The 22404-nt window shown below is 39.6% G+C and overlaps 1 protein-coding gene across 1 annotated transcript in view; it reads left to right on the forward strand.

The window, feature by feature from the left end:
* Positions 1–19111, forward strand: part of ptgir (prostaglandin I2 receptor) — a 32873-nt gene extending 13762 nt beyond the window's left edge. The window contains exon 3 of the mRNA XM_078246149.1: positions 18004–19111. Coding sequence (XP_078102275.1) covers positions 18004–18291 — 288 coding nt within the window. The 3' untranslated portion in view covers positions 18292–19111. The remainder of the gene's footprint in view (positions 1–18003) is intronic.
* The last annotated feature ends 3293 nt before the right edge of the window (positions 19112–22404 follow it).

Genomic DNA, 22404 nt, shown 5'->3' on the forward strand with positions numbered 1-22404 from the left:
GTATTTTGTGTGATTTTGGATCTTTCTTTTCCCGCTCTGCCTGGAAATGTGTTTTCCTACTGATCTGCACTTGTGTTGATTTGCATGCAAAATAAGCTTCTATGAGAGGCCATCCACACAGAAACGCTTTTTGGTGTAAATGCACGTTTTGCATCGTTTTGGCCGATCATCCAAACCAGGGACGTCACTAGAATTGAAAGACAGGGGGGGCTTAGCCCCGAGGCTATGCAAAACTTTCCCTTGCAAAATCTTACTTACGAACTCTAAAGTTAGCTTTTAGATATTTACTTTTAGAAGATTTACTTCGGCCAGACTGTGCTCTGCTGAGTTCTTCTTTAGGCTAAGACTTAACCGCTATCTATCTGCCCCTGTAAATGTGTGGTAAAGTAATACCATACCTAATTCCTCTCTCTATTAGATAAGTTGCAGGTCAAAATAAGACTATATAATTACTACGGGTCTAACGATACACGTATTCGTATTGAACCGTTCGGTACGAGGCTTTCGGTTAGGTGCGCATTACAAACCGAACGATTCGTTGGACTAATCCTATTTCATTTTTTAAAAAAGAGCTTAAATTGTGTGAAATATAATGTTCTCAGTGCCGCTGCACTCAACAAGGCAGTCCAAATGACGACATAGGCAACATGTTGTCTGTCCTTCCCACTCCTAAAGAAAAACACACTACTCCAGTCAGGCATGATACGCTGAACTAGCTTGTTGCAATATGGTTGACAAGGATTTAAAGTATGTCTGAATTTAATAACCTGATGAATATAAGTTCTAGTATGTATGTATTTATGTACGTATGAATGTATGTATGTATGCTCGTATGTATGCTCATAAATAGCCTAGTCTACATTTAGTCTACATTTGTATATTTATTACAGCAAAGGAATGCAGAAAGTTAAGTTGGTCAGAATCAAGCATATATAATAAATATCATGAAATATTTTAGTTTAGGCTATGCCTTGGTGCCTCTCTCTCTCTCCTAAAATATCTTCCAGTATATTTGTTCAATGAATTGAAGGATATACTGGTACAATAGCATTAACAGTGACACTACGATATTTAGGGACTGATATTGTTTTTAATACTATAGAGATAGCAGGCTATATTAATGGTAAAGAATAAAGAGCTCCGGATACCTTACTAGGCGAGCTATTTCTTGTATTTCACTCGTTTACACTAGCTAGACTATTGTTTTCTATAGTCAACTAAAATATCCCTTTATCTTTACCTCAAGTAAATGTAGCTGAAGTGAAGCAAGTAAAAGTCATTAACAACAACTTACAATTTCACTGTGTATCACTCACTGTGTGTACGGTAGCAAGTCCAGACCAAAGATTTGCGACGAGACAAGATAAATCTTGTAGCTACTTGCAACACACCGGTGTGCAGCATTCTGAAAGCTGCCAGTTTAAATCAATGAGAAGAGGCAAGACGGTGTATCATCTTCATAGCCATTGACTCTTTGTACTTCTGTCTAACTTTCGACTTTCCGGCTTTTTTGTAGCTGGATATATTATTTGTTGTTTCTAATATAGAATTTGGATAACGTTAATGATAGTGAGGTACTTGCAACAGTTGCATTTCGAGTGATAAATCGGCGAAAACAACATTTTATTTCTCTGATTTACTGCTGTGTTTTAATGCTGCCTGGCGCTCTTTCTCTTCAGTAACTCTCTACCTCGCTCGTCCACATACCGCTCGTAAGCCTCTCTCTAAAACACTGCCATTTCGACCAGTGACAGTTCGTGAAATAAAAATAAAACAGACTGCAGTGCACGACAACACCAACAGATTAATGGTGAAGGAAGATTGATTCCACGTAGTGAGTGATACAGAGTGCACTGTAAAAATCTGATTATTATTTTTCTTATTATTATTTGGGGGGGCTTAGAAACATTTTGGGGTAGCTTCAGCCCCCCTAAAATAGGCCTAATGACGTCCCTGGTCCAAACGAATCTTGTAAACGTGAAGACGCACTTTTTTGACACCTGGTCCAAGGGTGAAAACATTTTAAAACGCCGCCCTTGAGTCTTGGTTTGGACGGCGAAGCCGCATACTTGCGTATCGATGATGTCATCGCCACAGCCCTCGACCTCTAGCCTTTGACCTCTTATCCTGCGACGACGTCTCATAACAACAACAACAATGGCGGACTACATCCTACAAACGATTCTGGTTTCCTTGCACTAGCCATTTTTGTTGTCTTCTTCTTGTGTTTGGTTTCTTCTTCTACTGTCTGTTTGTATACAGTGTGCAAGCTTTATGCAAGGGGGTAAGCATCTGTCAACGACCTGTAGATCCTATGGCGCCATTTTGATGCTAACAAGCACTCACCCACCGTTAGCATTCCATTGACTGCCATTCATTTTGACGTCACTTTGACAGCAAATAACTTTACATCTGAAGCGTTTAAAGACTTTATTTGTCCATTGTTTATTTCTAAAGAAACACGACAATGTATAAAAGGCTCCATTACCTTGTACCTCACGGCTCCATTACCTTATATGCTCCGTAGCAGACGTTTTTGTAAAAATAGGCTAACGATTGTGTCATAACCACAGGACTTACTGTCACATAGTAGAGGAATTACCGTACAGTACAGGAGAAGCTCGCAGGCAGTTTCGACTTACATTAGCTATTTTAGTTTAATTACTAATGTTAACTAGCATTTTAGTTAGCAATAATTAGCCTGTGTCCATGTTCTCTCCTTACATATACCTATGCTCTCCGTCTCTGCAAGATTGGGAATGATTGAGATTTCTCTTGGCACAGCTACCAGAAGACTTCCAACTTTCAGACAGGTTGCTCACGTCACATCTACGTCGTCTCTCTCAGTTGGAGGCTGCGCAGTAACGCTCAGCCATCACCGGAAAAGTGCTTCTAATATCCGTCACTGGTCTCCGTCCAGAACAACGGGATCTGTTGGTCCAGTTTATATACTGTCTATGGCTTTATGCGCATGCTCCGCCTCTTCTTCTCCGCCTTTTCTTCTCCACCTCTTCTTCTCCGCCTCTTCTTCTCCGTTTTTGGTGAATTTCTGTAGCAGAAACAGCGCGACCTATAGGCCTGGAATATGAAGTAGCGTGTTGAGTCATTTACAAATAGATCCGTTTGGACGCAACTATTCTTGAAACGATGCCAGGGAAGAGGGGAAAAAAAGATTGTTTTGGTACATGTGGATGTGGCCCGAAATAATTAAATCAATGAATTTGAAGGCTAGGCACACCTAAGCATTTTTTTCTCAATGGCGGTTGTCTTTAATAAAGACAGCAACAGCAGAACGATTTCCTTATGATGCACTTGTGTGCAAAGTCATAAGTTGGTTGTGTGCGTGTGTCTTAATAGGGCTAATCAGAGAGGTAGGTTGAAATGTTCACTGTTCTTGCCAAGACAAACAGAAAATATCAGGAAATCTTTCACACATATGTACAAAGTACAAACAAATTGTGTAGTGTTCTCCATATTTGTCTCTCTGGGTTCTTGCCATGTATGTCCACCGTTATTTGTCTATCCATCAGCATCTTCATTGTTTACACAGCATTGCTAACACTATACTCCACACCCAAGAGTAGAGTTTCTTTAGGGTTGGGACCTCTTGTGGGGTCACACAATATGCAGCGACAGCTATATTGTTTCTTTGTAATGATGTTTGTTCCCAGTTTATTATTAACAATTTTTATGATTGAAACTGTTTAAATAAGTGTAAAAAGGCTGCCTTTCTACCTTTTCACTAGCCTCTGTTCCAAAAAATGACAACAATGTTTTGTGTCTGCTTAAGCCTAATTATCCTACAAAAAATAATTATTTGCTACTTTATAATTTACCATAGGCCTGTTTGGTTTATGGGTTCATAGGTTTTTGCTATGGTTCTGCCGGTGATGTGGGGGGTGACTCAGCTGCTCACCCGGCTTAATTAAGGAGAGTGCATGCAGGTGTGCCTGGTTAGGCCCTGAGGGGTTGGGCACTCCAAAGGTGTAGACCAAAAGGTAAGATAGTTCTGCAGTGAATGACATTTTTATAATATTTGGGGTGCCTATTGTTATTTATAAATAGTAATGTCAGCAATAACTGATCTAATTGTAATGGTATTTTCAGAAACAAAGTGTTAATGTTGCTTTCTCAGGTTAGCTCACCCTATAATCACCTGTGCAGGTGGTAGGTTCCAATGAAGTAAGGCTGAGAGGTTAAAAGTGCCTTCAGAAAAAGGGGATGAGAGAAAGGACTTGGCAGCTTGCTGTGAGGGTGCCGTTTTGTTTGTTTGCTTTTATTTTTTGCCTTAGTTTTATTTTTGTATTGTCTATCTATCTATATATTTATCTATCTGGGTTCAGTTTGTGCCCGTTGTTTGAGTATGTTTTTTTGTTGTTTTATTAATGAACACCACAGTTTTTGCACTTCCAAAGCTTCCTGTCCAGCTTCCTCAAAATGCCCCACCACCTCACCGGCCTTGGCATGAGGTGGGTGGTTTGACAACAAGTTTAAAAGAACAACAACAATCTATTCATGCTTTAAAGCTTTAGTTCGTAACTTGTTTATAATAATGAACCTCGGTTACATTCAAGCCATTACCAAATTAGTTGATACAAAGCTAATGACAACTCTCAGCTCCACACAACTCTCTCTCACTCTATTTCTCAGTATGGCTACTTTCAGAAGATTGTGGCATCCGGTGACTTTCCCGCACATAAGCTTGAGTGAAGATAATTACCTCTTCTGAAGAATCCATGTTTTTTTTTTTTATTCTCTGTGTCCTCCTTGGCTACAAGAAACTGTGTGGGGGTAGTGCGCGATCACGGAAGGCTTGTGTCATTTGGATGCAACGACTAGGCTACGACAACAATTCCTCATGGGAAACTAGGCACTATAGCTTTAATGTTAATTAGGTACTTAATTACTTAATTAGGTATTTGATCTCATCTTCAGTATGTGATGTTTGACATTTTAAACAGCGACAAAATGAAAAGCCTGCTATCTATATGTTTCTTCATTGCTCTTTGCTAATAAAAGAAAGTAATGGGTTTATTGAGAAATTTGATGTCGAAACAAATCCAGGTATTTGCCAACCGCGAAACGGATCCTAAATGGAACCGGCTATCTGAAATCCTGGTGTTAACTTAATAATTTCATCTTCTGGGAAATGGTGGTGCAGAGAGAACAATAGGATTCTTGTTTCATACTCCACCTCGCCAACACTCTCAGGAGATATATGCTCTTAATAAAACTTGACTGAGCTGCAGCAGTGAAATACAACACACTCACATCAAATTAAACACAAAGTGAAGCAGAATGTGGTGATCATCTGTTGTTGTGCCGAGGGATATGTGAAATAGGAAAATGGCGGATATCCACTTCAATAACAAAACACTGGCGAATCAGCTTGATTGACATGACATGAGACATGGGACGCATTTCAGCTCATCTCAAATCTTTCATCATGAGAAGAAATAATAAGACTAAGAATTCACCCTTGTGATTTAATGCAAAATGTGTTTAATCTTTTAGTGTAACATCATCCCTTAGTAAATAAATAATAATTGTTATCTGGGTTTTCAGTTAAGTCATAAATATTCCCTTTCCTTTCCGGAAGCTGACTTCAGCTGACATCAGATAGATTATGATTCATGGCAAGTGGGGGTTCACTTTTCTATCACAACATGTAAAGAATGATCTTACTGTCTGTGTGTGACAACACAGCCTGAATCAATTATTCCCCCCATAATCAAAGACCTAGACAATTCTGATTCAATTGTGATATAAATTGTTTTGTTTTTCAGTTTTGGTAAAAGGCGTCATTAAATCTTGTTTTGGGGCCTTCCCAAAATGTTTTTTGCGCCGCACATGAAACGAGTTTGGCCTTCAAAGAGCATCTGAACTCAGACAACTGCAGATTCTGTGGCTTGGGACATTAGGGCCCAGTGAACTTTAGCTGTTGTTTACAAGAGAACAGAACTTGAACATATGTGATGGGAATGTCTCCCACTCCTCTGCTCCCAGAGACTCCCTCACTGTCCTAAAAATACTTTCAGTGGCATTGTGAAATCACATGTGGAACAATAGCTTGATGATTGGATTTGTATAATGATGCTAACAAATATTTAAATCCCCAGATGAGTTATTTTAAGTTTTATATTTTTGTTTTTGTTTTTATATTTTTTTTTTTATATGTGCAGCTCAGTAATGGAATCGGCTACTTGATATGGAAGAAAGCAGACTACATGTACAAATATGTTTGTTTGGGATAAACAAACCAATTGGTGATGAAGAGAAGTGTGCATTTTGGGCTTGGTGAGGTATTTTGTGATAAAGAAAAGATCAGTATTCAGAAAACAGCATTTGCCGAATGTAAGGAACACTTAGGCAGGATTCGCCGTCACCATGGGTTACCCTCAGCACAGATCACAGCCCAGACATGCATACACTGTAAAGGGAGAGTTCAATTAGTACAACAACGATCAGCTGAGACAATTAACTCACGTGGCACTGCTCTCCTGGGCCCTCATTTATGAAACGTGCGTACGACCTGAAACAGGCGTAGGACGGGCGTACGCCGATTCCTACGCAAAGCAAGGCATTTATCAATTTGAACGTGAGCGTAGGCTGCGATAAAATCTCACGTCTGGTCTAAACTTGTGTACGCAAGTTTTCGAGTCAGTGTGGATTTGCGGTGCAGCGTATAATCAGTTTAACAGGGGAAGGAGAAGTCATCAGTTGATCACTTATCAGCAATGGCAGATCTGGCTCTTTTAGAAGACCTCTATTCGCCGGTAACAGTGCACACGTACGCGCACGGGCCACGGTGGAGCGCTCCATCGGATTGATTAAGGGCAGATGGCTCCATCTTGCATCAGCGATATCACCTATACATGGCAGAAAAAGTCTGCAACATAGTTTTAGCCTGTGGGGTTCTGCAGGAGAACATCGCGCCATAAGGGTGCCATAAATGTAGTGATGGAGCCAGATGACCCGATGCCCAGAGAGCAGTGTCCAGCACAGCCCCAACTGGGGCTATACAAATGAGACAGGATATTATTCCTCGCTTTTAAAAGGTATAGTGTTATGTTTGGCAACGATAGCCTACTCAATACAGGAAACATGACGATGCACAACATTTTTATTTATTCTTCAGGTTTTCGTTTCTCTTTTAAAGTTTTAATGGCCACAAGTGAACGACATTGACCAAGTTATTTCGGCTTGTTTTTCCAGCTCCTCTGCTGTCAGGAGACAGGGTCGGGGTGGTGGTTCAGCACGGGGGGGGGCGGAGGACACACGCTCTCCCTCACAGCTGTTGCCTGGTTCTGACTCATGAAAAAAACATGAGTAAAAGAAAAGACACTGCATAAACTCCGCTACTGTGTGTTTATTTAAATATAGGTAGGCTACACCATGTAGGCCTACGAGATTGCGATATAAGCCTGTATATTACTATTAGGACTATAGCATACATATGTCAAGGATGTATAAATGAAATAAACTTCAGCTGGAGTCCGATTTACCACGGCAACACTGTTGACTGCATCAGTGATCTTTTTCCATTCCCCATTCTTTCTACAGCCTTTAATAACAGTTTTCAGGCTGCCAAATCTACACACGTTAGTGCAAGTGAACCTGAGATATCAGCGTACGCCACTTCCCACGCAAAGGTTGTGATTTATAAAAAACAAACTTGACGGGAGAATGTGCGGTCCTCCACGCAAACTCTGACCCATGCGTACGCACATTTTGGAGACAAAATAGGAATTGGCGACGCAGATGGTGAGGTGGTGAACTGAAGTCAGACTGCAGAAAGTAAATGGGAATAACGTAATAAACCATTACTCATACTATTTTCAAGTATTGATGCCTCATGCACATTTTTTCACTCCATATCATCCACGTTATAATGAAGATTAAATCCAGCTGTGTTATTTGCGCTTGTACTGAGTGATAATTGTTCTATAAACACCTCCAACTCAAATCTTAAATAAAAATGTGTTTTTAATGTTTAATCGGCGCTGTCTCGCTGTCACATTGTCCACTACGGAATGCATGCAGGAGGAGGAGATGGCCCGACTCCATGGAATACAGGATAGCATCAAATACCCTAGCATTAGATAACGGCAGAACACAGTGTAAATAACTAAATAGCTGTCTTTAAAACTGTGCATATATCATCAAATGTCAAAGTCTGGATACACAGCCTCGCGCAATTGTTACCCTTAATGTCCTCGTTATCAGTCCGAACTTAAATACTGTTTGTGACAAAACCTGCATGAAGAAAAGTGTGTTTGCTTATTACACTTTCTTTCGTTTTCAAATTGTATCTCGGGGTGGGGGATACCAGCAGTTGATGCTGTGTTGGCAAGGTGTTAACAATCACAAATTGTTGTAAACATATAAATACTGCGGTGAACCCGTGCGTAATGCTGCATGATGGCACTACAGGCCCTGCAGGAGGACTACGCTAATGGAGGAATCAGGAGAAAGAGACTTCAGGGACCATGACGATGACTGGCTAATATGCCGATTTAGATTCCCTAAAGCTGTTTCCAGAGGGAAATGTCAGACAGCTAAGTGTTTTTTTTAAAAATAAATATTATATATAATCTTCAACTTTATCACTAAGGCTTGTTTGGATATAATATATAGTTCAGTTAAATCTTATTAGTCTGGTATATCGAAGCTGTCCCTGAGTGCCGTAATGCCTTCCGTTTATTATTAATACATGTAGTTATAGATCAGGTTTCCCTACACTGTGCAAGAACAGGCCGAAATTATAATTAAATTTGCAGCAATTCCTGAACGTCTGAGACGTTTTTAGCTTTTTCTCCACCATTCGGTCTAACAACTGCCAGTGTCATTCATATACTGATCAGCATTCACGAGGTGCTTTGCATTGACTATTTATGGTTGAAAATGGGCGTGTACAGGGCGGGATAAGAGGCGGATTCAAGTACGCACACTTGTAGGTAATCTGTGATTTATAAAGGGAACTTTGCTTACAGGTGTGCGTACACACGGTTTTATAAATCAGACTTTTTTTTTGGCGTACGCCATTTTGGGCTTTTGGGCGTACGTACACTTATAGTAAGGATCCTAGCACAGTTTTATAAATGAGACCCCAGATATGGCCCCACACCTCTCTCCACTGCAGCTGATTACAGACCACGGCCACCTCTACAATTTGTAGCACTCAGTGTTCAAACGGGACATATCTGTGGATGAAGAAACATTTTTTTGGTGACTGTGCATTTTAGTTTAGTAAGACCAAAACTTAACTGAGACGGAGTCGTGTACTCACATACTAGACATTAAAAGAAATAGTTTGACATTTTGCTCATTCGCTTCGAAAATATGTTAGTATGTATATTGTTACCATTCTTGCTTTTTCTATTGGTTTTATAAATAGATGTCTTGTTATATGTGTGTTTGACAATGTTGTTGTGCCTCGTAATCTGATGATGGGATGGGTTAAATGTTCGGAAGGACATGGAAATAAAATTAGGGGTTGGGGGAAAGAAATTGATATAGCATAGTATCGCGAATATATTCCCTTGGCAATACTGTATCGATACACAGACGCCATGTATCAATCTATTATTATATATGTGTTGGTCAGTTTGTCTGCTTGACAATCAAATTTTGTAGCAATACAATTAAAGTGAGATAAACAAACGCAAAGACATGTATCTTTTTAGATAAAACAGATGTTGACAAAGTTTTCTTTTGGAGACATCATTTGAAATTGGGGAAAATTTGAAGTTGGAAAAGAGGTAATAAATTGCAATATATCGCAGAATATTGCAATATGTTTTTAAAATCGCAATAATATCGTATCGTGATGATGTCGTATCGTGAGGCCTCTGGTGATTCCCACCCTTAAATAAAATACACTTTTTATTTATAAAAAATTCATAAATTATCCTCCGATGGCTCCACAATCTATTTTAGGTGTCAACGTATTTGTGTAATGTGCACTGATGAATGCTGTAATCCAGGCATCCATCCTTTCTACGGTTGCTGTTAGTTTAGCAGCCCAGTAGGAACAACTCACAGTTGGATGTTGACAGGGAGGAATGCTGGAAACCAACTGGCCTGACAGATTGATCATTTAGAAAAAAACGAGCTAGCAAACTTTCCCAGGATAATTGAAGGTCAAAAATAAACATGCAAGCACATCTGCATGTGTGCTTTCAGTACTTATCAGCATTCGATGTTAGAGGAAGTATGTTTGTTGAACAAACTTGCGCAGTGCATCATGATTTTTGTTAGTTGTACAGTGTATACATTTAAATCTACACCAGTATGCAGCAGGTTACTAAAACGTTGGCGTTACTGCAGCACGCACCAAAGTCAGCGTGTGGTTTAGCATGCAATCTTGTTGTGTTTAACCGAAAACAATGTTGTAACATTGCTGTCATGACAATGCATATCAGTTTAATGAAATGTATCATGTCATGTCAAAAACACCTACGGACTGGTTTGGGTTTGGTGCGTGTCAAGACTTCTTTTGTGTGTGTAACGCTCAGCCTGTGACATTGTGGGTCTATCAAGCTTTGCTTAAATGCCAAAGAAAATGATTGAATGCAGTTAATATCAGATGAAAGCTGAAGTCTCGAGGTCTTCACTACAGAAAAACATCATGCATCCAATGTCACATAAAGTATGTGTTATTTTCCCCACATCATTCTTGTATGGAAACGGATATTACCGACCATCTAATGTCTTTGAATAATGTCTAGTTCATCATTCGCTAAAGTGATGAAATTACACTCTGAAGTAGGTCGGGGGGGTTGACGTACACCTTGCATTTCAAAAGAAACCAGTGCAATTTGCACTTTATTGGCATTGTTGTAGAGGTAGCGTGCTGCTTGCGAGAGCAGTAACACTGAACAAGCAGAGCCACAGTAAAAGTGCCAATCCTAACTTCTAACCAGTGTTAATTTTGACAGCAAATTCTGATTTAGTCTTAGTCTTTTGAATAACACACCATTTAGTTTTAGTCTTATTTTAGTCATCTGAAATCTTTTAGTCTTAGTCTAGTTTTAGTCGACTAAATATCATAAGAGTTTTAGTCTTAGTCTAGTTTTAGTAGACCAAATATTAGCAGATTTTAGTCGACTAAATCTACAGTGGACTTAGTTGACTAAATGTTTCTCCAGAATTTTTGGTCACTGGAAGTATCCATCTGTCTGTTATGGAATGTTATTAAGGTTTGAATATGCAATACAGACACAGATTTAACGTTTCGTCCTAGACCTAGCTCTGACATTCCTGTTGTTCATGAGACATGTCATTGCCCTCGGACCGGGTGCACTGCAAAACGTTGGCGTGTTGCTAACGAGCGAAGTCAACTGAAATCAGCTGTGTAACTAAGACTGTGCAACTAAACACAACTAAGTATAATGTAAACAACCTAACTTGTGAAAATGTCCTCGAAACTGTGCAAAGTTCTGCAAACTCGTCCTCCTGTGTAACTGCTGCTGCGTTTGTTTAGCTGTTGCGCCTGCATGTGCCGCGGCTTTTTAAAATGGCTCTGCTGCTTCCACATAAATCAACCTACCCTCAAAGATTCACTCTGATTGGATTTCTTCCCAACTTGTCCCACAAAAAAGAGCGGTTCCGATTGGATCTCTTCTCCATTCGTCCCTCCCTAGCATTTTCGTCTCATTTTTATTTGTTGACTAAAGTGTCTGTTATATTTCGTCACAGTCTTCGTCATCATATATTACTTTTTTATTTAGTTTTTATTTAGTTTTCGTCCGTGAAAAAGGTTCGTTGACGAATATCTTTCGTCATAGTCTCCGTCAACGAAATTAACACTGCTTCTAACAATACTCCCATCAATGAGATGACATGAAATTGCCATCTCATATTTCAACCCAAAAAGCTACAGATCTTAGTTTTAAATACCCAAAATGCACAAATGTATATGCTCTGGGATTTTTATAACCTGAATACTGACTGGAAGGGAATAACAGGAAAAGAGTTCAACAACTCAGCTCATATTGTACAAAGTTATGGCCATCATTACTGTATGTTATGATAACATAACCTAACACTCACAATTGTGAGTACAACCTTTGTTTTCACTTCCAATTCCAAAGTCAAACTAGGAATACTATTTACAGCCCGTCTGGTCGTCCAACGAATAATCCTATCACAGATGTTATTACATCACCAGAATGCAGGGATACAATTGTCATAACCAATAGGAATGATGGATAAACCTACAAAAATAGGACTGAGGATATTAAAACAACAAAATGATTTCAAGTGAATGTTGTTCACCGCCAATGAAAATGAAAGATACAATTTGTAAGGCTGAGTTGTGCTCAGCTGTTGGCAAATGAGATGATGAAGTTTGCACATGGCCTGGAACTAAAAAAAGTGGGATGAAAATTGATAGGTATAAGTCAACAATAATCGCACAAATCAAAGTAAAACGTTCAGAACACGATAAAGAATATGATTACTTTGGCATTACCATCTTTCAAAAGATAATCTGCCACTGATCTCAAGGTACATACATGGCAACATCAACGAATCACCAACAGACAGCAACCGTACAGTACAGGCAGCATAGGGCTTTCACAGCTATATATCTGTTGAAGAGGAACTACGGTGAACGCCTGTCGGGTCTCTTGTCTGTTGCAACAGCCACAAGGTTTTGCAATATGGCCGTGTCGACCTATTCTTATCATCTACTGACACATATCATCAGCTTCTTCTTCTTATTATTATTATTTTTCATTAAGTTGGGGTTTCACCCTTTTCACAGTTTCTTCCTCTTCCTCTTTGTTGTAGCTGTGTATGTTTTTTTAGTCGACTGTTTCTTTTTTTCAGTTGTCAAGCTGTATCAGAAATCTCAGCAGCTTCTCACCCCACACATGGTGTTCATCAGAGAGCTCACAGTGACCATTGTAGTTTGCTCTAAATTCTTCAACTTGCATTACTCCAGAGGAAGAAAGGGTGATAATGGTAGATTCTGTACAATTGAAGGCGGTATCTTATTATTATTATTATTATTATTATTATTATTATTATTATTATTATTATTATTGTGTGTGTGTGTGTGTGTGAGTGAGAAACGTTTTGCTAACTTTGCACTGTGGTCAGTCTCCCCCCAGATAGTTGACTGTAAAAATGGCTCCAGGAAACTCACTGCAGCCCAATGCACTTCCTAAAGCAAACAATTCAGTAATAAGCATAATTCCCCTGATGAAACTTGTCTTAAACAAACACAAGCTGACTTTACATCCGCCATTCATTATTATTAGTTTTCTCGCTCTTTAAAATCTTGCTCTTTTTTTCTTGCTCTTTAAACAACATTTACATTTAGTGAACAGCGTAATACTGATAAACGTATGCTCAGGAAGCTAAAGATTTTTTTCTTCTTTCTGTGTTGTAAAAGTCACTGAACAAAGCAAAGAGAAATCGGCATAATGGAAGAATAGGTTACACAGACCAGATGGCATGTTCACACTCTCTCCACCTCACGCCCACTCTTTCTCACTCTCTGTATCTCAGATGACACACACCACCTCCTCACTAACTTCCTAACTGCTGATTGTAGAGCGGTGAAATTCCCCATCAGTGTCTGAGCGCTAAGCTTTACATTACATGTGTGCACAGTATGACTCACCACCAGTGTTTCATCAGGTCCCTCAAGAAGTCAATCAGGGCAGAGGTTGACCCTTGATTTGATTCTTTGACTTTGTCATTTAATGACTGATTGAGTGTAGCACCTTGGTTGAGATGGGTCTATCTTCAGGTAGCCAACGCCCCTTTTACGCACAATCTCACCTGTTGATGATTCTTATTAAGGGCTTCACTGCCCATTCTCTCCAAGGACTCTGATGAAGATGTAACTTTACATCGAAACGTTAGTCACTGTTATGCACCTTAAAAAATAAAAAAACTATAAAGTAAGAAGACATCTGTGTTGCACCGGCGATTCTTTTTTACTCTACACTGTTTTGTCCTGCCCTGGTTGCACCGGATTGTTGTGGATTGCAGAAGCGCAGAGAACCCTCTCTTTTTTACTTGAACTTTTCTGACGTTTGAAGGCAAATTAGAAGTGAGAACTCCGTTTTATCTCCTCACTTGTGAAACTCGTCAGGCTTAAAACACTAGTTATTATTCCACCTTGTGGATTGCATGGGACACGTCGCTCGCAACGTCTTATTTAAATACATATTGCAGTATAAAATAAAGGCATTTGATTTTGTTTTGTTAAGACCATATATACTCCACCCTTCTAATGAGCCCTTCACAAGTTAGAATAAACACAGTACAAGCTGTAAGTATTCGAAGAACCTGCATGTGCTCACCACAAAGACCCAGCAGTGTAGTTCACACATCTTTGGTAAACTGTGCTGCTGAGTCATACTTATTTGCTTTGTTTTAAGCATAACATAAAGACTTTAAGCAAGGGGGAAACGGTTAGCCAGGTTCTGTCCAAGTACACCTACCAGCACCTTTTAAGCTTATGTTTGTTTAACCCACACATAAAACAGAAAGGTCATGTTGTGGTTTTAGGATAAATAACATGCTGTAATTATTTTCTCCAGCCGGGTGGAACCACCTGGAGTCTTGTCATGGGAGGGGCCGCAGATTTGGTTTCAGAAGTGGGCGACAGTGAGGAATTATTATATTATATTATATATGTGCTAACCCTATTATCACCTTTAATTTCTTCAATTATAATCACCTATAATTTCTATACTTCACCAAAGACAAAGATTTTAGTGAATGAATCAGCCTGAAACAATACAAGTGAAAGGGACACATTTAGCTGGTAAAGAGCCAACAGATGATAATATGTGTTGTTTTTATCGCCTCCCAAGTGAACAAAATAATCACACAAGATTGATATCGATCTTACTCTCGGAAGGAGAGCAATCAAGCATGTTTCCCAAAATGTCGAACTACTGTACTCTTTTTAAAGACTAGTGGCAGCACTGCAGCATTTCTCTTTCTCCCTCCCTGCTGGCTCACTGCTGTAAACAGTCCTCTCCAAAAGGCCTGTAATCTCTGCACTGTCTCATCTCATCCCCCGTGTAATGATCCTGCAGTGAAACAGGAGCAGGAAGAAGGAGTTGGGAAGAGTCCTCCAGGACCGCAAGATGGACGCTAATGGACTGTAGAGTGTAGACATCCATTACGTGGTCTGTTTCCTGAGAGAAACAGCAATCATCAGCCTTCAAATAGCATCGTGTGTGTCTCTACCAGGATGTACCCATTTACACCAACTGGGTCCAGGTACTTTTGAAGATTGAAGATTCTCAGTCATCTGGATATCAACAAACTAAGTAAAATAAAATATCCTTATGACTAAGTTCTCTTTGTAATAGAGTAATCTTTGTAAAAGTTTTAGATATAAGGTACTGTACAGATTGCAGATCTGCAGTGGATGGTGATAGATGAATGTTTGTGTTTGCACACGTACAAAATGCAGTGTACTCTATGTGCAGCTGCCTGTGAATGTTCTGCATGCATCTGTATACAGTACATGTGTGAACGCATTTGCTTTTGCTGGATTTATATGCCTGTGAGCATACTCGTGTTATGTTCCTTCACAGCTTTCTGCATCGGCACAACTCTCTGTTGTCAGATATGTTGTTAATCACTCTGGTCCTCGCCTGCTGTATGCCGCTTCTGTGCTGCTCTTTAACCACAGACCGATACATTTATATGCTCCTGTTTAAGAAGAGCCTGACATCTCATCAGTTTTGGCCCCTTGGCCTAACAGTGCTTGGAGAGGACAGCTTGTGATTTGTGAGGCACTCTGCAGGCCTTGAGGTCTGGCGAGAGGACCATAAGAGGCAGGCTGGCATGCAGGAACAGCAGCAACAGTGAGGGTGGTAATGTGGAGCGAGACAACAAGTGTGAGAAAGATGGCAGAGCGTATGAGGAGGCATGTCTGTTTGAAATGTTTCTAGCAACACCGCATGGTGAATAAAGTGTTCGGTAACTGCGCAGTTGAGCAAAAGGCATTTGTCATCATGTTTGTTAGTGTGTTTTATGACAGTAGGCCTAAGATACATTTTTACTTCAAGTATTAATTCAAACAACAAATTGTTGCCAGCATCAGGTCTGTTTCTATAAGTCAAGACAGTTAATGATAATAATGTTGCGATTCTTGTCGTAAAAAAAGAAGTCCTTCGTGCATCAAGCCTGTGCAATCATTGAAAATCCGTCAGTAATCATGACTACATCGGTTGTGCAATTCAAGAAATTTCAGAGAGCCTCAAACCTCTAATACTTCCTAAAAAGTCAAAAACATCTGGCCGTTGTTTTGTTCCACTCTGGACTGTTACCATTTCCGAAACATCCAAGATGACAACGCTGTTCCAGGGTGTTGGTTTGAAGTTATTATGCCAGTGAACTCAACATCTTCTAAGAAGCATAAAAAGATAATTGCTGTTGTTTTCGGTGTGTACACAGTCAGCCTCTTACTCTTTTCCTTTCTGTCTTTCTCGTGGGTGTATCTTTAGATCAATATTTGAGCGACCACATCCGTGTGAGTTTAACCAGTTAATGAGCGTAGAGAGGACATAGGACTGTCTCTGGTCCCTCTGGATGTCTGGTTTGGCTTGGCTCTGAACTTGTTCTCTCTGGCCACTCTCACTGTGTCTCTAGCTTATTAGTTTCCAGTCCAGGCCCTAGCAACAGGGAAACATTTACACCAATGCATAACAGCACTCAATCAGCACAAGCCATTAATTAGGCTACTGTTTGTTGGATATTTCATGGAGGAAATGGAGAATTGTTGATAGAGAAGAGTAGAGAGGTGAGAGAGACGCTTCCTGTGCCAGCTGCTGCTTCTCTCTCTGCCCAGGATGAATAAGCAGCCAGCTGTTGTTGTCTGGACTGCCTCTCTGCAGCCTAGTATACATTTAAGGTCAATACAGGAAAAGGGTGTGGTCTTGTCATGTGGCATTGTCTGCATCTGTATTCAGGGCTCTTTGTGCTGCTGAAAACTGAAGGCGTGCATCCACCGAGCGTGTTTTATTGGTATAAAGAGAGGGATGTTGACATTTAGTAAAGCTTAGCATAACACGATGAACCACAGCCTCAGCTGACACTGATACTAAACACACAGTCATGTTTTCTCATCTGGTTTTAACACCAAAGTACCAACACCGCAGTCATGTCCTGCTGTTACAGAGGCTTGAATCAGTTTCGATTTGGCTCAGTCCAGGATACAAAATGTTTAATCTTCCTGTGGGATGACGGGTTACCAAAACTCTTTCGCATTTCTTGTAAATCCACAAGCATTGTCGTGGTTCGCTTGCAATTGGGCGCCGTTACGAAAACACACCCAAAACACCAACTAAACCCTGCTCTTAGTGTGACGACACTGAGATAAAATGCTCATCTTGTCTCGTAATATTAAAATACCATTCTACGGAGTACTTTACATGCATGCTTTCTAATCCTAGTAATAAATCACCCAAAAAGTGTGTCTAGTAGTAAAGCTAGTGTCCAGACAGTATTCCTGGGAACACAAAATGATCATTAACTATAGAAATATACCAGCCGAATCTAACCTAAGGGGAGAACACAAAGGGATTTTTGAAAGCAGTACAGAAAGATGGAAAAGGTAGGTAGTGATTAGAGAAGCCATGATGACAGTATTCTAGATGAGTTGTAAGGGCTTAGAACATAAGGGGAGAGAGCAAAGATGTTGAGACGAAACTGCAGATAAAACTGCATCCTGAGCAGCTTCCAGGAAGTGAGTGTGAAGCATGTGCCTGCATTTATGTTTACCACAACTGCTAACTGATAAGTAAAGGTTAAAGCTCTGCGGTGCCAGCATGATTGACCGACTGCCCTGCTGGTTTTGATTCTGGTTATCTAATCTGGGACAGGAAACCAGCAGTGCTCTGCATCCTGAGCCCTGGACACAGGTCTCGTAGAAGACACAACTCTCTTGTATTTGCTAGGCTTTACTTTTGTAACCTATGAATAGTAAAGACTGCGTCTAACCTCGACCCTCTCTTTCTTCAGATTGCAGGCTTTATCAACGCCATTCACCCATTTTGTGGCGACGCGGAGAACCTGACAGCCTTCCGCTTCTACGCCCTCAACCCCATCGTGGATCCCTGGGTCTTCATCATCTGCCGCAAGTCTGTGTTTCAACACCTTTGCTCTCTGCTGAGCTGCCGCTTCGGCAGAACAGCTGTGAAGACGACAGCACACTGTGCTCTATCTTTACCCCTTGACACTCACACTCAGCACAACCCCCAAGACGGGACAGTTCCACAGACCAACATGTTCTCCAGTTTACCTCTGTGACCCAACAGAAGCCCTCGGGCAGTGCGGGGTGGCTGGAGGTTTGGAGGCCTTGATGCCTGATAAAACATTGGAGCAAATTTGTGAAATGAATCGTTAACTTTTGCATACAGGACTCGCAATTTTAAGGCACAAAGACTTTGACAAAGAAGTATCCGTCACAATGGAAATCTTTCCCCATGAACAAACTTTGGAAAAAAACTATTGCATTGGGTTTTAAACTTCCATGGACTAATGCAAACTTCCCACGTTTCATGGAGAATTGTGCCATGAACAAACAGCACTGTACTTTAGCACTAAAACACATGAAACCATATCATTCCTATGAAAAATCTATATATATGCACTCGGGTAAAAGCTATATGGGTAAACAATATTCATGAATGTATACTGTCTTCTTTTTTCTCTCAGCCTTTTCTTTAAGACTACTAGGTTGTCCACATCTACTGATCCATGACATGAGATGCAGGTCACACTCAACATGAAGATGACGATTTATATACAATTATAGTATTATGTAGTCAGTGACAGGTGAGTGTGATGTCACTTGGTTTCCCAGACAAGGTGAAGTATAAATAGAAACCATTAGCAGGCTAGCAGTAGCCTTAATCTAGAGTAGTGTAACTAGAGACCCTTCCCTATCTCTACCCCGCCTACTTCAAACTCTGCCTTCATTTTGATCTCAATTAGACACCTGTAAAGTTTTGTGACTGCATCTTGCACGGCAGCATGCCAACATGCTGATGTTTAGCAGGTACAATGTTCCCTAGCTTAGCTTAGCATGTTTCCTTGCTAACATTTGCTAATCAGCACTAGACACAAAGTACAGTTTCACCCGATGATGGCACTAAATGAAAACTGAAACTTAATTCACCAAAGTTATCATAATTCATCATCCTAGCACCATAGAGAACTGTGCCAAATGTATGGCAATCCAAGCATGTCAACCTCAAGGTGGCATTCAACAAAAAGTCAGGGGATCACCAAGAGTCATCAGGCTTCATCTTCTCAGGAAACATGAATGTCTGTACAAGGTTTTATGGCCATCCATCTAATAGTTGTTGAGATAATTTAGTTTGCACTAAAGTGGTGGGCCAACAGACATCTCCAGAGCGATGCCGCTAGCGTGGCTAAAAAGTGGTTTTCTAAAAGACAAATCTTGAATTTGGATCCATGACTTATTTACTATAGAGTGCAAGTCTGGCTTTCAGCTGTGTTGCAATTTACATTGTATCTGTGAAAATGGTCTTGGAAATGTGTACTTGTCTCAACTCATAGTGCAGCACTGTTCAACCTGCACCGACTGTAAACTATGAAACGTGAATATGAACATTATATGGGAATATATGCATTAATAGATTAGAATCACATCTTGTCAGTTGTTGTGGTCAGTTCAAAAAGGAACAACCTGTTGTAAAAAATTATCCAAAGCACTCTCGCGATCCTAAAATGCAATGAATTACAAGTACAAATAGATTGTTTATAGTTTGTTTTAGGCTGAAGTTGATCTGAAGGTAAACCTGCCTTTTTGGAAGTTTGACTTTAATCTTCTTTAATCAGAACAGTTAATCCAAGATGTAGGACTATCCCAGAGCTGAGATTATCAGGTTTAAAAGACTACTTTAGTCTCAAGTGAATATTTTCTATGCCTGTCCAGCTGATAATGTTATTGTATTGCATGTACATTGGCTTTCACCCTTCTTTCTACTTCTCACTGATTTCTAAACTATCTATGATGATTGCCTGTGAATGTTAAAACTCTGCTGCTGCAAAATGCACTGTGAGAATTAGTTTAATGTTGTTGTTGTTGTTGTTGTTGTTGTTGTTGTGACTTTAATACCGTTACTGCATTTAAATGTAGTGTATTTATGCCTTTTCACTGTGCTATAATCTTGTGTATCCTTACAATTGTGCTGGTTTGGTTTATGCAATGGACTGCAGAGATACAGGGATAACAGACGTGGGGATTTGAGTTCAGTTTTATATATATATATATATATATATATATATATATATATATATATATATATATATATATATATATTGTTTTTTGTTTTTTTTTGTTTTTTTGGCTGTGTTGCTTTTAGTTTTTACTCAGTCTTGCATGACCCGAGGTAAGTCAGACACAATACCACTTGCACATTTGGTCTTTGAGGGTATTTAAATTGAAAGAATACATTTTTAGATAATAAAGTTGTATTCATTATACGGTACACATTTTGTTAATGTGAAATAAAATATGAATGTAAGAAAGAAAACATCTCACAACATATGTCTGTGTTTCCAGAGAGTAATGTTTATGCTGAATTTTTTCATACGTATCAGTCATACGTATTAAAAACACACACTGCTCTCAGCCTATGTATAGTTCTTGAGTATCATTATACCCGAGCATGTTTGCTGTACATTTACAGGATATGAAATGAGAGAAGTGACGAGATAAACAGAAGATGATTATGTTGATGTTTAGATAATCATTTATTTTTGTCTTGTTAAAACCCCAAATATCAATCTTGATTACTGGGTAACATTTTATTTGACATGCAGTGCTCTGTTTGAGACTGTAGCCATTTGGAAGTGAAATGTGAAAAGCTTTTACTGTATGAGACAATTGAAAAGAATTAAGTTACATGACAACCATAATATGCTCCAGTACAGTAATTGATTGTTAACTTTGGAAATTACATTTTCCCCATAAATGTTATTGTGACATTCCGATTCCGGTTGCACTGTGTTTTTTTTTTTTATGTTCACTATTACGGAGAAAATGAAGCATAACATTTTAAAGGTTATTGCCTGCAAGTTGTTGTTATTGTAGATAACTGTTGTGGTTAGTCATGATGCAGCCTGAGGAAAGCAGACTGGTGGTTTTGAAATCCAATGTGGTTTTGACGGCACAAAACTGTAAAATGATATATCATTTATTCGAGGTTCTTCAGAAGTGAAAGGGCGTGAATCACGTTCACAGACGTGATTCAGAGTAATAGAAAGTGTTAATACTGACATAAATATTCACATTCAAAACTGCTGGTTTGTGGGGGAAATAAGGAGGGCTCTTTTAAATAAAAAATGAAACGCAAATAATGCAAGAGCTGAATGATAACAGCGTGTTATGTAAACAGTCATTTTTATGTATTATTCTTTCATGATGATGTTAAACATTGAACTCAAAGTCTCATGTAAAATGTATAGTAAGAAGAGCAGCAGAGCTGTGGCTGGTACTGTAGCACCACTATGTGGTGAACTAGTGTATACTTCTTAAACTGAATGTGCATTTGTAAGTCACTAGGTGCTTTTCATGTCGCTTAAATGGCCTCCTCCACTTGCCTCCCTTCCTCATCATCGGAGAGAGGCAACAAGCAAATGTGTTTTAGAGGGATGAGACGTCCTTTCCTCTGAAGCGTCACATGAAATAAGAGCTTTGAGACGGCCTTCACCGTCACACACAACTTCCGGTTCACCCGAGAACCGAGGAGTCAAGGAGCGATCAAATGAGACATGAGATGCAGCATATAGTTTCTCCTCAGGCAACCACTTGTCAGTATCAAAAAGTGTTAACTTAATATGACGTAAATCCTTGTAGTTGCAAGCCGTACTTTGCTTCCCCGTTTTGAGTTGCTCAACAAAAAGATCATCCGCGGGGTTTGAGAGAATAATTCACATACAAGAATAATTACAGTGGGATGTGGTTCCCAAAGTGGTTTATTTGATCAGCAGCCCAGACAAGTGACTGGCTTATTGCAACACTGATGCAGCGGGATTTCTTCATTACAAAAGCCACATGTTCGGAAGAATTACTTCTTAGAACTTAATGACATTTTAAATATTTTTTTTGACGTAAAGAAACTTATGTGCCCTTTTCATTCTATGCATGCGTGTAAATCAGAGAACATGTTGACTCTGCTTCAGCACTTTCAACTGGTTCTCAGCTCATCTTTACATGATTTATAATAAAAAAAATAAAAATAAAAAAAAAGGTATGTTACTGTAAATACATGCCCCGTGTATTCGCCGATCAAAAGACGGACTCCAGAGGGCTAAAATGGACACACTATCTTCACAACAACGGACGCCACATGGAACCATTTTTTTTATTTTTATTTTTAGTGACCTCTG

This window comes from Sander vitreus, chromosome 3 (assembly GCF_031162955.1).
Source record: "Sander vitreus isolate 19-12246 chromosome 3, sanVit1, whole genome shotgun sequence".
Classification (NCBI taxonomy): domain Eukaryota; kingdom Metazoa; phylum Chordata; class Actinopteri; order Perciformes; family Percidae; genus Sander; species Sander vitreus.